Below are 14,053 nucleotides of genomic sequence, written 5' to 3' on the forward strand. Positions count from 1 at the left end.
GTTGAAACAACATGAAAGGCTTTGAAAACAAAGGCCAACTTCTCCAGCTGTGTCCTTGTGAGGCAAATCCATACTTTCAATTCAACAGCTATGAGGGGCTTTCAACAAACACCACATTTTCCCCCTCTAAGTACCCACAGGAAAACCTCCTTCTCCCTCTGGGACAACCTCAAAGGCTTAGTTTTGGATCTACTCCTTGCTGTTCTCAAATGCTTCCAAACCTGTACTCCTTGAGACTATCTTCTTGGTATACAGACTGAAAATCCAGGAAAGGATCTGAACTGTGGATATTTGGTTGTGCTGTGAAAAGCTCTTCCTCCATGAGAGGATTTAGTAGGACACAAAACGCAGCAGCCAGGTCAAAGCAAACAGTCAGGCATTTAAAAGCATGCTGAAACACCCACAGAGGAAGCAGCTAAACCCCACACACCACGGACAGACTGTCCTCAAGCCCTGTACAGCCATCTGTCACAGTGAAAAGCTGCTTTTCCCACCTGTGGCTGTGGAGGAGAGCGTTGAAAGCCAATCCATCAGACCAGCTCGTGGTGAAATTGGTAACGTTGACCTGCGGGTACTTGCGAGTCGATTGACGGACCCAGCTCAGCAGAATCATCTCACTGTTTGTCTGCTGCAGCCCAGCCATGATGTTTTTCATTACATCTTTGACCTGCAATAAAAGACAGAATTTGATAAATGATTGAACTTATTAAAAGCTGACTGTTTCTTCTCTTGAAATGAAAAACCTTCAGTTAAATAAATTTCAACACTAAAGAAAAACTGCTAAGTAATTAAAGAACACACTTGTCTCCTCAAGATAATGGCAGCAATCTTTAAGCAATCACTGATTGCTCAAAGACAACAGCTACTGACATGCATGAATTCATTCATCCCTGTGCCACAGGTGAAGCAGGGACAGAGAAGGCACATTTGTTAGCATCCCTTGTGGTAACACAGTTCTTTCAAACTAGGTATTTCTCCTTGTGGTTTTCTTTGATCTGGAAATACATCCTAAGTTAATATAAGACATTTGAGCAAAAGTTGATAAAATGATGAATAGCATAAAAAGTGGATCATGTTTTTGACTTAAAGATACAAAATATATTTGCATACATGCACTTGGATGAAAAGTCAATTTCATTGCATGCACTAAAAGAGTATTGCATATATTTCAATTTTATTATTATAATGAAGTTTATATTCCTTTTTCACTAGAGAGAGTTTACCAATCTACAGTTATTATTTTACAAAAAGTCTAAAGGCTTTTATAAATATTATCCTGGAGTTTGACATAATGCAGTAGATTTTTTATTTCCTAACAATTTCTCTACTAGTTAAAGCACACATAAAACTTCTATTAAGAATTATTTTCCTGTAAAGTAGCACCTTTTAAATAATTTCTTTCCCCATATATCTTTTAGAATAGCAGCTCTTTTAAATTACTCCCTAAGATATAATTTAACTATAAAGTTGCTTATTGCTGCTTATTCACTTAGGGAATATTGCATTTCATTATCATTTTCCCCTTGAATTGCTCTGCTGCCGGTATCAGTCATTCAAAGAATAACATTCATGGCAGAATCTACTTTATGATAAAGTGTGGACCACTTTGAAACTGTAAAAATTGTAAGATAATATGCAGAAGCTGTAATCTGAAAGAACAGTCAACAAAAACAATGACAATTCATTACTATGACATTGTAGAAAAAAAAACAGAGATAACCTTTTATTGCTGAATACAGTAAATTGCTCACTATTTTCACAGTAATTAATTCAATCATTTGATTTTGTGAAGATATGAATTACTGAAATAACATTTTGGGTTTGCATCTCAGATGCATATTGACCAAAGAGTATCAGTGCCCTTAATTTTCCTTTTGAGACTTAAGTGTAAACTTTACATTATATGTTATTAATTTCTAAGATGGAAGGAGAAATTTATCCTCTAAATTTCATGGGATATGTTCCTGACTTCAGTCTTAGATTTCAATTTGCACTAATGAAAATTAATAAAAATTCAGTCAGATAAGAATAGTTGTTATTGTTGTCTCCATTTTTACATCAGGAGACAGAAAATGAAGTGTAAGAAAATTAGGAAATATGCTCTTTATTTTTGCTTCATATGTCTGAGTGGGTGTTTTTCATTTCTTGACATTTTTAACATCTTTACTTTTGAGAGATGCCAAAGCTGATTTACATAATGTAGCAAGAAGATGTGATTTGGCCTCTGTATTCCTAGGCACCTTCACTACTATAAAAATACAGAATCTTGGTTTTTTTCAATAATCTGGATGCTGAAAAAGAAGAAAACTTTGGCAATTAGCATCTGTTGCACCAAACATGCAATAAGAAAGACTAGAAAATACTAAACTTAAGGAGATTTGTCTTAGCTAAGATTTCATTGTTTATTTTGGTTTTTATCATATGCTTATATTTACAAATGCAGATTTTTCTGGATATTACAAGCAAACTCTAACTTTTGAATAATACAACACACATTTCCATTAAAGGATAAGTGAATGAATGCAGGAACACCATATTTAGAAATAGAAGAGTTCATAACACAGAATAGATTATGTGTTTAAGCTGATATCAAAGAGAAAGGAGCTATGTCTATGAACAGAGATGATTAGACAAAATTAGTTAAAAAATGGGTCATCAGGAAGGAAATTTTTCAGAAGAAGCCAGGTAATAAGTCCAAACGCAGCATTTATTTTTACTTTTCTGTAAATGAATACAAAACAGCTTCAATATCACCTTGTTGAGTTAAATATGCTAACAGTAGATAAAGTTTTGCTCTTCTTTTCCTGCATTTCTTTGCAACAGTGAAGACTGTTAAATTTATGATTTTTTGTTGCCTCCTAGGGTAAGTAAGACATTTAAAATAATGGAGTAAAAGAGTCTGACCTCATCCTGAATGCTGAGGCCCCTTCCTGTTCAGTGAGAATTGGTGGATAACTCCACTTTTACAGCTGGAGCCACCTTGTCCACCTGAGTTTCCTGAGGGGCATTGCCATCCAACCCCACCTTGGCAGCACCATGCCACACCTGCAGCACAGCACTACCCTGTCTGCAGGATCACTGGGTCCTGAAGCAGGATCAGTGCCTGAGCACAACAGTGCTGGCTGATATTCTGGTGCAAAGGAAGCTTTTTGAAGGCTTCTTGGTTAAGATGTACTGCTGGAAAAGTGGCACACAGAAATGTGTTCATGTCAGCCTGAAGAGCTTTCAGACAAACTCCCCCAGCATCCAGGCTCAAATACTGCAGATATTTCAAAGTGCCTCTGCTTCTTGTTGCCAGGTGATGAGTTGACCTCTGCTACTCATTTCTTTTTTACCTCTCCTTTCTAATGCAGTGTATCCTGGCAGGACACAAAGCTTTCAGGTGTAGGAAACTCGGACTTCCAGAGAACAGATATTCTTGCTCTTCCTGGGGAATGGACATATGCTATGGCAAAAGGAAAAGATTAAATTTTGATAGAAGGGGGAGGAAGGACAATACAGACATCACTGAGATGGCTTCAGAAATGCCAGGCTGCCAAAAGGAAAGCTGTGGACAGAATGAGAGCACTGCTGTTCTTGTCCCCACATGAAGACATTGGCCAAAAGCAGCACAGCCAGCCCTGGCTCACAGCACCAATGGACCTTTGATCTTCCCACTGCAGGGCCATGTCCTGGAATCTGGGCATATGTTGATGTGTGAGTAAGATGAAAAGGAACACAGCATGATCTCAGGCTCACACCACATCTCATTCACCTAAAACCAACACTCAGGCATTTTATAAGTAACATTTTATAAGACTGGCACTTGGGTTCAGTTTGCCAGACCCTAGAAAAGAAGGAGGGAAAAAATAATCTGAAAAGAAAACTGTTCTCAAAGCAAGAATTTTCCATTTTTCTTAATAAAATAGAAACCTTACATCTCCCTGACAGAATCACTTAGCATTTTTTACTTGCTAGATTTCAAGTACTCTGACTGCATAGATTACATTTTTATAGCTAGAACCACTAAACTCTTTCCAAGTACATTTGATAGAACACTTTTAAGGACATTTTCATAGATATTCAAACACCTATCAAAGTAAAGGATATTCTTTGTTCACTGGTTCAAGGTGGATTGACAGAAGCATTTTATTTCCGTAATCAAAAATCAAAATTAAAATGGTAATTCATATTAAAATACTGACGTGCACAATAACCCTGATGCTTTTACTAAGTCTCCAAACGAGGCTTTCCGGGTGTTGAAATGCTCCCCTGTGAAATATTTTCCTTATGTATAGATCTACTATTTTATGATTTTTCCCAGAGAAAGTCAAAACTTGGGCCAAATATTTTTGCCAGGGGTTTTCTTTCATGCTTTACATGAAAATTAATTCACTCCTAAAAACATAACAAAAGAATTTACACACTGCCATATAGAATGTTTTTCCACTCTCAAGGGAGTTCATCAACAGTTCACAAATTAATAGTTTTCCTTTGTTTTTACTTAAATGTTAATGCTGCAGTGAGGCTGAGATCACAGAGCTGGGAGAAAGAGGGCAGCAGCTTCAAGGAAACAGAGTCTGATGGATTTGGTACCATAAGGAGCTTTGGCAGCAGGTGCTCAACTCAGAACAATGGTTCAATTTCAAGGAAAATTTTAATAACAATCTGTAAAAAACAGACTAGATAAGAACACAATCATCACAGGGGATACAGAAAGCCATAATATTTCCACTGCTCAGATGCAGTGCCTCTACCACCTCAACCACTGCCTCTCCTCAATGGGACTGCTGATATCCATTTGGATTGGTACTTGTCACAGTCATATTTTCTGGAAAAATCCCTTGGCCCAGGATCCTTCTCCTGGGAAGCTGAGAAGCCTCAGAGAAAAAAGAAAACAATATTATCTCATCTGCTTCTCCTGTGTTTTGCTGCTTTGGGATGTGTTTGGAGATTGTTTATCCAACTGGTGATTGTTTCATTGGTTTCATGTGAATTATTTTGACTTATTGGCAAATCAGTGCCAAGCTGTGTCGAGACTCTGGAAGAGGTCACAAGTTTTCATTATTATCTTTTTAGCCTTCTCTAAGTATCTTTTCTGTATTCTTTAGTATAGTTTAGTATAGTATTCTTTAATATAATATAGTATCATAAAATAATAAATTAGCATTCTGAGAACATGGAATCAGATTCATCATTCCTTCCTTCTTCTGGGAACCCTGCAAATACAATAGGTGCTGGCACTGTTCCTTTCAAGCACCTTTCTTCTACCATCTCTTCTCTTAAACTATTTTTATACAAAGAGATAAAAATTTTTGTGAGACCATCACATTGCCATATGTAAGTACAGTTGTGCCCTTGTGTGGTCCTGCCTGCAGGACATGAAAGTGGAAAAGCTTCTTGCCTGTTCATCTACAACAACACAAGTGCTCACATAAAAAATAACCTCATGTCTTTTCATGTTGTTTTTTGTTTTAGATGTAGACATATGATTTTCCTCTAAGTGACTCTTCTCAGGGTCTGCAAAAGCAGGACTGCACCAACAATCACAGACTACACAAGCGTGCACTAAATCAAATAGCCTGTGTACTCCTATTCATTTGTCTTTAAGCCTTCCACAGACTACAAACAAATGTAGTAGTCTTGGTGTTTTACCAAGCTGAGACAAGTGACAGATAAGTTTGGTGACCCTGACTCTGTATGAACAACTTATTGTGTTTCCAGCTGCTTCTTGCCAGGGACAATCTGGGATAGGCAAACCAACAGGAAGAATTTCTTAAGAAATTTACAGCTTTGTGTCACCATAAATTCTGTCGATATGAAAGATCATACCTACTTATAAACAGGGCAGAACAGTCACTAACATATTCTAGATCATGCAATTCAAAATTTGAAAGAAAATCTGGAAAAGAGCAGACTTTCTCCACAGAGCTGTAAATAAGCAAATTTACTTTGAACTCTTCCAATACTTTGAAGGGAAATAGGTAGCAAACTAAGGGCTCTGAGTGTTTTGGGTTTTTTAAGGAGACATGCCAAAATATAAATCTGCCTTTTTTTTTTTTTAATTACTCATCATTTAGCAACAACAACAGGGTTATTATTTAATAATGGCTTCTTGTTTTCAATCAGGTTTTAGCTACTCTTTAGAAAAAAACCCTAAAACTAAATTCTAGACAAATTATAATATTATTTACAGAAATTTAAATAAAAAGAGAAGTCCAGAAGGTGCAGGTCATTTTCAGTACCTCACAACTAGAAAAAAATTAAACACAGTGATGCCAAATTGATTTTTTGCCTTTTTGCTTCTATATATTCTCATATATTTGTAGTTCTGTAGCCTACCATTGTATAAATACATAGATTCGTAGCTAGCTTTTCACCTAATCTGTTAGACAGAAAGACAAATACATTCCTAAAGGGCCCAGTCCTAATCTGGGAACCAAGGATAAAACATCATCTTGAGACACTTTCTCATGAATAAAGTATAGTTAGTATCTAAAGGGCGGGGTTCTGGAAAAGGGTGGAACCAAGGGGGGGAATCACCTCATTACCTGTGCTTCTAATTGAGAATGCTTGTCAAGTATGCTAATTTTATAAAAGTATGCTAAATTTATAAAACTGTATTTGCCCTATGTGGGGTGGGTATGTGTCCATATTTGCTGCTGAGGGCTCCAGTTAACCAGCTTTTGAATTTCCTCCTATACTAATATTGCCTCAAAAGTGTGTTGTTTTATTTCTAGATCTTTAGTGCATCACAGAACTCAAAGTATAGACTAAAATTGGACTGAATTAAGACTATGCTGACAAAGAGTCACACTTTTAATCACTGCTGTGTAAAAATGATCCTTGGACCTTTTATCCATGGGTGGTTTAAGCTGAAGCTATGACACCATCACAGGTGCCATCACAGTTATCACCAGGCTCAAGATGAAGCTTGAAATGAATCATTTTTGCACTGCAGACAAAAGGTTTTTGGTTTTGACATGGATGCTGTCAAAAAGCTCATCAGGCTACACCAGAACCTGTGTCTTCTGTGTGTCTGTGCAAGTACATGTTAAAAGAAATGGTGGGAGTGATTGAAAATAAATTGCTAAGTATATAGCTAATACTAAAGCACACCGTTAACACTGCTTCAGGATAAAATATGAGGAAAACAAAATATTAATTTGAACATGATCAGTCATCTCAGTCCATAATTTATTCAAATTAAAACATAATGATTAAAGGATTATTGGTAAAAGTTGTATAGCTAGGTATCATATTCCATCTGCTCTTAATAAGTAATTTAGATCAATTTTATGCAATTAAACTAGGATGATTGAAACAGAGACAAAGGAAGAAGTGAGTTAACAATCTGCAGCTTTTTTCTGTTGCTATTGTCCTGTAAAATGAGAATAAAATTGTTCCCTACTCAGATGAATGATACAAATCTTATTTTTGATAGGAGTGCTTCAGTTTTAAAGTCTTTTAAGCTTTGTTTCCCACCACCTTTTATTTTTATTCTATAAAACACTTGTGGATTACTGCTTGGGGAGCATAGTCAACACTATAGACAGACTCTTAGCCCAGATTCATACAAACACCAGGATTCAGAGCATCTAGATGATAGATCTTTTTGAATTTTGATTTTACTGCCATTTCAGAATTTTTATAAGTTAAGTGTCCTCATCTACCATGCTGGTTTTTATGAGATCCATTTCATGTTTCTCCAAAGAGAAAGGAAGCTAAATGAGCCACATCTGTTTCAATAAATAGGCAGTCTAGCAGCTTTTTAATGTTCTAAAAATAATTCTTGGCAGGATGGGTCAGCAGCAAAAAGCAACTGATTTGATTATTTCATTAAAATGGAGAAGTCACTCTTTCTAAGATACTGAAAAGAAATCCACATTGGCTTTGTCTATCCATTTTTGTTAGGATAACTCATATATATCATCTTGCAATATCTGACTATGATATTACAAAAAAAGTCAAAAAAGTTTCTGCTAATCCTGTAAAAACTATTTTTTCTTCTTAACATTGTCAATACCCTTGATAATACGTTAGCAGGCTGCCATAATATTTGTTGATTTAGCACATTGCAGTGTCTATGTTTACTTTGTAGGTTGTTGCTGGATAATAATGGAGAAAAGATCAGTGGAGTAAAGGTATTTCCTTAGGAAGTAATGAGCAGTGCCACTCACCTGCCAGTGGAGGATTATATTCCAGATCAAACCAAGGGTCAGCTTATGATTTCCATCCACAATATCTGAGCTCCCTATATTTACCAAATCAACCTATTATAGAAACAAAAAATAATTGTAAAAGATAAATAACAAGCATAAGAGGCTGGAAGGAGATGAAGGGATAGGCTAAGGCAAATCTCCCATTTCTTTTCTGTTGTTCCATAAACATACAACTCACATTTTATAAATGCCACAGTTAATGTTCTGGAAAAAAACAGCAGTGATCTGGAGTTCCTATTATTCCAGTTACAGCATGTTGTGAAACATAAAATGAAAAGCAATAGTTATAATAACTTAAATATCACTTATATTAAGCTTCTACAGTTACAAATCACACAGACAGAAAAACTACTGTACTCTGCTTTGTACTACCTTACATAATATAATTTTCTGAATGTTAACACTTGCACATCTAGGCACTGTAAGAACCTAAAAACTCAAGACATTATATATTTAAATTAAAATAGAACTTAATTTTCCTTAATTCAATTCCATAATGTATAAAGAAATATACAGGATGTGCTCTGGAATACAGATAAAGCAGTGATTGTGATCTAACAAATCTTTTCCACAACAGTTCATCCAGTAATGTTGTTTTCCATAATTGTATCATGCATTTGTAATTTCATAATGCATCATTATTTACCACCATGGAATTTTCCTTCCTCCACATGGGAAATGATCCTTCACCCTCCCCCAGTTTTATACTATATCTGAATAAGGAAGCCAAACTCAGGGTTATAAATGGAAGACTTTAAGCTGTTCTGCACATTTGGATAGAATCATGACTCTAAAATTGGCATCCTTGCTGTTTCATAGATGCAATTTTTCATGGTCAGAACTGATGGTTTTTATTGCAAAGTGCCCCATTCCTTCACAAACTGCATTCTGCAGTCTCTAGTGCAGTTCTGAAGTTATTTGAAATTGCATCTTCAAATTTAATAAAGTTTTCACCCTCAAAACAAGATGCTTTATTTTATTTTTTTTATTTTTTTTTTAATGCATCTATGTATAGGTCATTTTTACAAACCAAAAATCAGATATTTTATCAAGAACTCTAGAACTCTTAAAGAGCTCTTTTCTTTAAGAATTCCACATTTTGTATTAAAAGCACATGAGACTGGCTATCTATTTTAACCATCAATGTCTTGGAACATTTCCCCAAATTGAACTTAGACTTTGCATGCTAAATTTAAAATGGAATCCCCTGCAGCAAGTGACACCCTACAATTAGGGTTTATTAGGGCAGTGCCTGCATATTCTACAGACCAAATCCACTCTTGGAAGGGGAAGCCGGAACACACAGAGCCCACGTCTCTTTTACTGAAGCAGAGGAACATGGCCCAGTTTGCCAGAGACAGGTCTCAGCCTATCCTGGGGCAACCCCCTGCCCCTTACATCCCCTTACATCCCCCATGCCCCTCCCTCAATACTTTCACTTTTCTATGTGAAGAAAAAGCCTATGAAATGGATTGACTGGAAGCAGTAGCATTGTTCAGTGTTACCACCCAGAACCTCAGAGCAAAGGTATCAGCAGAAAAATCTGGACTAGTCACAGGCTTTAATTCACTTTAGAACCATTGATTTTGCATTCTTGAAGTCCCAGAGGAATAATTTGTCAAATTATTGAAGCTTAAGGAAGCTATTTCAGAGGCAGGTCTTTCGACTTCATATAGACAAGATACAGTATATCTTTACATAAACTGTACCAATATTTATATAGTTTACAAGGTTTTCATTACATGAATTTAATGGCCACTGGATGACCACTTCACTTTCTAAAACAATGTTTCTTCTTCTATCTTCTAAAATTGGAATACTCTCTCTTTTCTTCCCAGATTCGAAAGGGACTTTCCAGATTTGTGTTCTGGAAAATGAGTGAAGAGCACCCCAGTGGGTTCATCGGAAAGGTACTGAGTACTTAAAAAAGTATTTTCTATTATTATTTGTAACCAGTTTTGCCAGAAGCAAAACCTTCTTGTATAGTGTGAAATAATGTATTGATGATTTTTCCCCAATAATGTCAAATGTTGCAAATTTTGAACAATTAGAAGCTTTTCCTTTTATTTCTTTACATCAAATACCATTTAAAAAAATAAAAATCAAGCTGGAGGTCTTTATGTCAATCTTGTAGGGTCACATTCTCATTTATGTACAAACCTTTAGGTGGATTACCTTAGATTTATAAAATCAGTAACTTTATTCAGCACTTGAAATCAAGCATTACTGACCTCCTGCAGCTATCAAGAAATCCAATATAATATACAGCACAGAATACATTATCTCTGTTTCGTCACCTCTTACTGTGAAGTTTAAGCAAGTGTTATAGTTTTTTTTTAATTTATTCTTGAGGAGAGTTATGATAAAATTAGTGGGCCAGATGAAATGTCTGCTAAAATTATGGGTCCATTAGAATCCCTGCATAAGGAAGACCATATGAGAATATTTAATCAAGAATGATTCACAGGATACCGGCTTGAAAAATCAATCTTTACAAAGGAGAATTGAAAGTGATATTGATATGATTAGTGTTTTGAATCATGAGAGACAGTTGCCTATGAAACTTAATAAAAAAAATATTGTAAGAAAAGCCTTGGGTTTTCAGGGTTCATAATTGTCAGAGATTGTGAGTAAATATTTTGATAGGCAGCATCTTGTAATCAGCTATGTTTCACTTCTTGTATTTAACTTTGAAAAATTTATTTTATACACCATTCATTAGAATAAAATCATGCAGGTTGATCTGGCTTCAGACAGCATCCATTACAGATATATTAGACAAAATTCACTGGAAGAGGATTTTAAACCCCTTAAAACTTTCCCCCTAAAAAATGGGAAAGTATCCAATCCACATTGATAAAGCTTCTTTGACTCCAGTACTTTTATACTATAGACCAAGGTGTTTGATTCAACACCTAAAAAGCATTTTCTGTGCTGTCTACTGGCTGTTCTGAGCCTGTCTGGCTGAATACTTACATTATTTCTTTGCAAAAAGTGGATTGCTTTGTTGACATTGTTCAGAGCATGAACTTTTGTGGAGCCCTTTTCTTTTGCCTACAAAGAAAATAAACCAAACATTACTGTCCATAATCAGAATGTAGAGTACACTATCTGTAACTCACATCTTATATTACACCTGTAGTTTTCTATTTCACAAATTTATGAGAATAGAATACTAACATATACTGGGATTATGCAGCTACCAACATAAAATAAAGTTAATTGTGAAACAAACTAGATCCAGAGTTAGAAGGTAACTTTCAGTGAAGGAATCATTAAAATGCATATAAAATTAGCTCATTCCAGATTCCTTTTATCATGATTAGTTGTCTTCTGCATGGCCCAATTTAAGAACATTGCTATGGCAACTAAACAGATAAGCATCAGTTTGTGTAATATTTATGTACAAGTGCATTATCTCTGGATTTTGATTCTCAGTCTCCCAGCCTTCTTATGAGAAGATGCTATAGTTACAAATTCCAACTAGGAACACAAGAGAAGGCATTAAAAAATGTGTGTGACTGTGTCACTTTAGAATTTCCAAGTTAATAAAAGCTAGCAGTTCTCTCTTTTCAGACAAGTACAATCAGAAAAGATGGACCATATATACAACATTAGAAAATCATTCTTATTCTACACATTAAATTCTATTCCAGCTAAAATCCAGATATCTAAATTAACCCTGCCTCAGTCATGTTTCTTAGTGGCACACTTAGTAAGTGCATCCAATAAAGCAGAATATTTTCATTTCAATTATAGGCCTTGCAAAGTGTTATTGTCTAATACAGCTCTCAGTCACAATGTTTCCTCAATTTCAAATGAAACTGAAACCTAATTAGACACCTAAAAATAGTTTTCACAGGTCCTCATCAATGGAAGAAATTGGTGAATATCAACTACTACAATTATCACAACATTAAAACTTCAATATACAGTAAATGTGTTGCAAAGCACATACAAGTTTTTGGCCTGTAAGGCATTCCAGGAGCTCCAGAAGTCTTCGTCCATCTCGAAAATCATTAAAAAGGTCTTCAATATGACGTCTTCCAAACTGAAATGAAACAATCCCTCTGGTTAGTTCAAATGCCAAAAATAATAATTCAAAAAAGACCAGAAAGCTGTAAAAAGCCAGCATCAGAATATATATGGAATGCAGGACACAAAGTAAAAGAGCTAAATACATTAAAGCTCACAGGATTCTTACATATATATCTGTCTTAAACAGGGTTCTATTGTTTAAGAGACAATGACGCTTACTTTATTTCAAGTACATGTCATTATTTCAAACAAATAAGCCAGAACTAAATACTAATATATCTAGAAAACAAAGAAGACTTTGCAATTAAGGTGAAAATCAGGGAAAAAAAAATAGGAACAATACTTAAAAAAAAAAAAAAAAAGAAAAACAAGAAAAGAAACAAGAAAAAAAACCACTCCAAACACAAAGGAAGTGATTTAAAATTTAAGTGCCCAGTACGAGCTCCATGTGTCAGAAAAAACACTGGAAGTACACAGAGAGATGAGGCAGACTTACCCTAGTCAGGATCTTAGAAACAGATCTATGTTCATAGGCCATGGAATTGTACTGGATTGTGGCCTTATTTCTCTAAGTGGCTGACAGACAACTCACATTTTGTACTTAGCATCAGTGAAAGATGAAAGGAAATACTTGTGATTTTTCCCCATATGACAATGTTAAAAAAAATCACTCTTTCTAAAATTCAAACCAAATTTCTGATCTGATGCTTTGACTAAAGCATGAAATATTAAAATATAGACATATTTTTTTATAGTCTAGTCACTGAGCAAGTTTTATATGCACCTCTGAATTTTTAGATATTTTTGTATGTATGAGAGCTATTGAGAACCATAGTAAAAAGTAGCGATTATTCTGTGCCATGCAAAATAATTTCACATGTCCACATATTTTCTAATTTGTGAAGTTTGATGGATGCTTTGATTGATTTGAGAGCAAGTGTCTGTATTCTAATTTTCTAGAACTGATGCCATGATGACCTACATTGCACATCTTCCATTTTTACCACAGAGCAATGTAAAATTGGGAATCTGTGTTATATAGAAAACATTTGCTTTCCTGTAAGCAATGTTGTTCTGGTATTCACTGCAACCCTCACTAGAGCTGGAAATTTTATGAAAAACTTATTTTGTTAGGAAGTACCAATTCCTTTGGAAGGTTACTTGAACAGAGGACAGAATTAAGGACAGTATTCAGTCTGAAATTATTTTTTTCTCATCAACACATAGTTATGGGTACAGCACTGACTCAAGTGCATTAGCTATTTTGCCATGACCTTTCTCTCTGACTGTGCTTCTGAAGCAAAAGCTCCTTTCAATCCCTTCAGTTTTTGGTAAGGCCTTGTTTCTCTTTCATGGAACAAACAAATCCACAGCATCACAAATTTTCAACAGCAGTGGGAATCCTAGTTTTCTAGACAGTTTTCACACCGTGCACAACCCATCCCAACTAAGCTAATTTCTATTTATTTAACACTTTATTAAATATCTGAAAACCAGTACTGAACAGATACACATATGATTTACTTGCACTACTCAAGACCTTGAATTACCTGTTTAAGTAATAATGCCCAGAAACTCTATTTCCTGCCTCATATTTAGTATGTGAAATAGTTTTATAAGAATGCTTTACATTATGGGATAAAAAAATCATGTGCTATGATGTGAGTCAAGTCATGTACAGAATTACTGAATCTATAGGACAAAGTTACAATCAAAACATGCAACTAAATCAGAGACCTTATTTTGTTCCCTAATCTTGCAGAACAAAAGTCATTTTTGCAGAGGGGAAACAGAAGATCTCTGTACTTTAAGGG

The 14,053-nt window shown here is 35.2% G+C and overlaps 1 protein-coding gene across 1 annotated transcript in view; it reads right to left on the reverse strand.

The window, feature by feature from the left end:
• The window catches only part of DMD (dystrophin), a 1,043,102-nt gene that overhangs the window by 772,117 nt on the left and 256,932 nt on the right, over positions 1-14,053 (reverse strand). Inside the window, exons 3-6 of the mRNA XM_066545460.1 lie at positions 12,160-12,252; positions 11,178-11,255; positions 8,160-8,252; positions 495-667 (exon numbers count right to left, since the gene is read on the reverse strand). Coding sequence (XP_066401557.1) covers positions 495-667; positions 8,160-8,252; positions 11,178-11,255; positions 12,160-12,252 — 437 coding nt within the window. The remainder of the gene's footprint in view (positions 1-494; positions 668-8,159; positions 8,253-11,177; positions 11,256-12,159; positions 12,253-14,053) is intronic.

This window comes from Molothrus aeneus, chromosome 2, assembly GCF_037042795.1.
Source record: "Molothrus aeneus isolate 106 chromosome 2, BPBGC_Maene_1.0, whole genome shotgun sequence".
In the NCBI taxonomy this organism is placed as follows: domain Eukaryota; kingdom Metazoa; phylum Chordata; class Aves; order Passeriformes; family Icteridae; genus Molothrus; species Molothrus aeneus.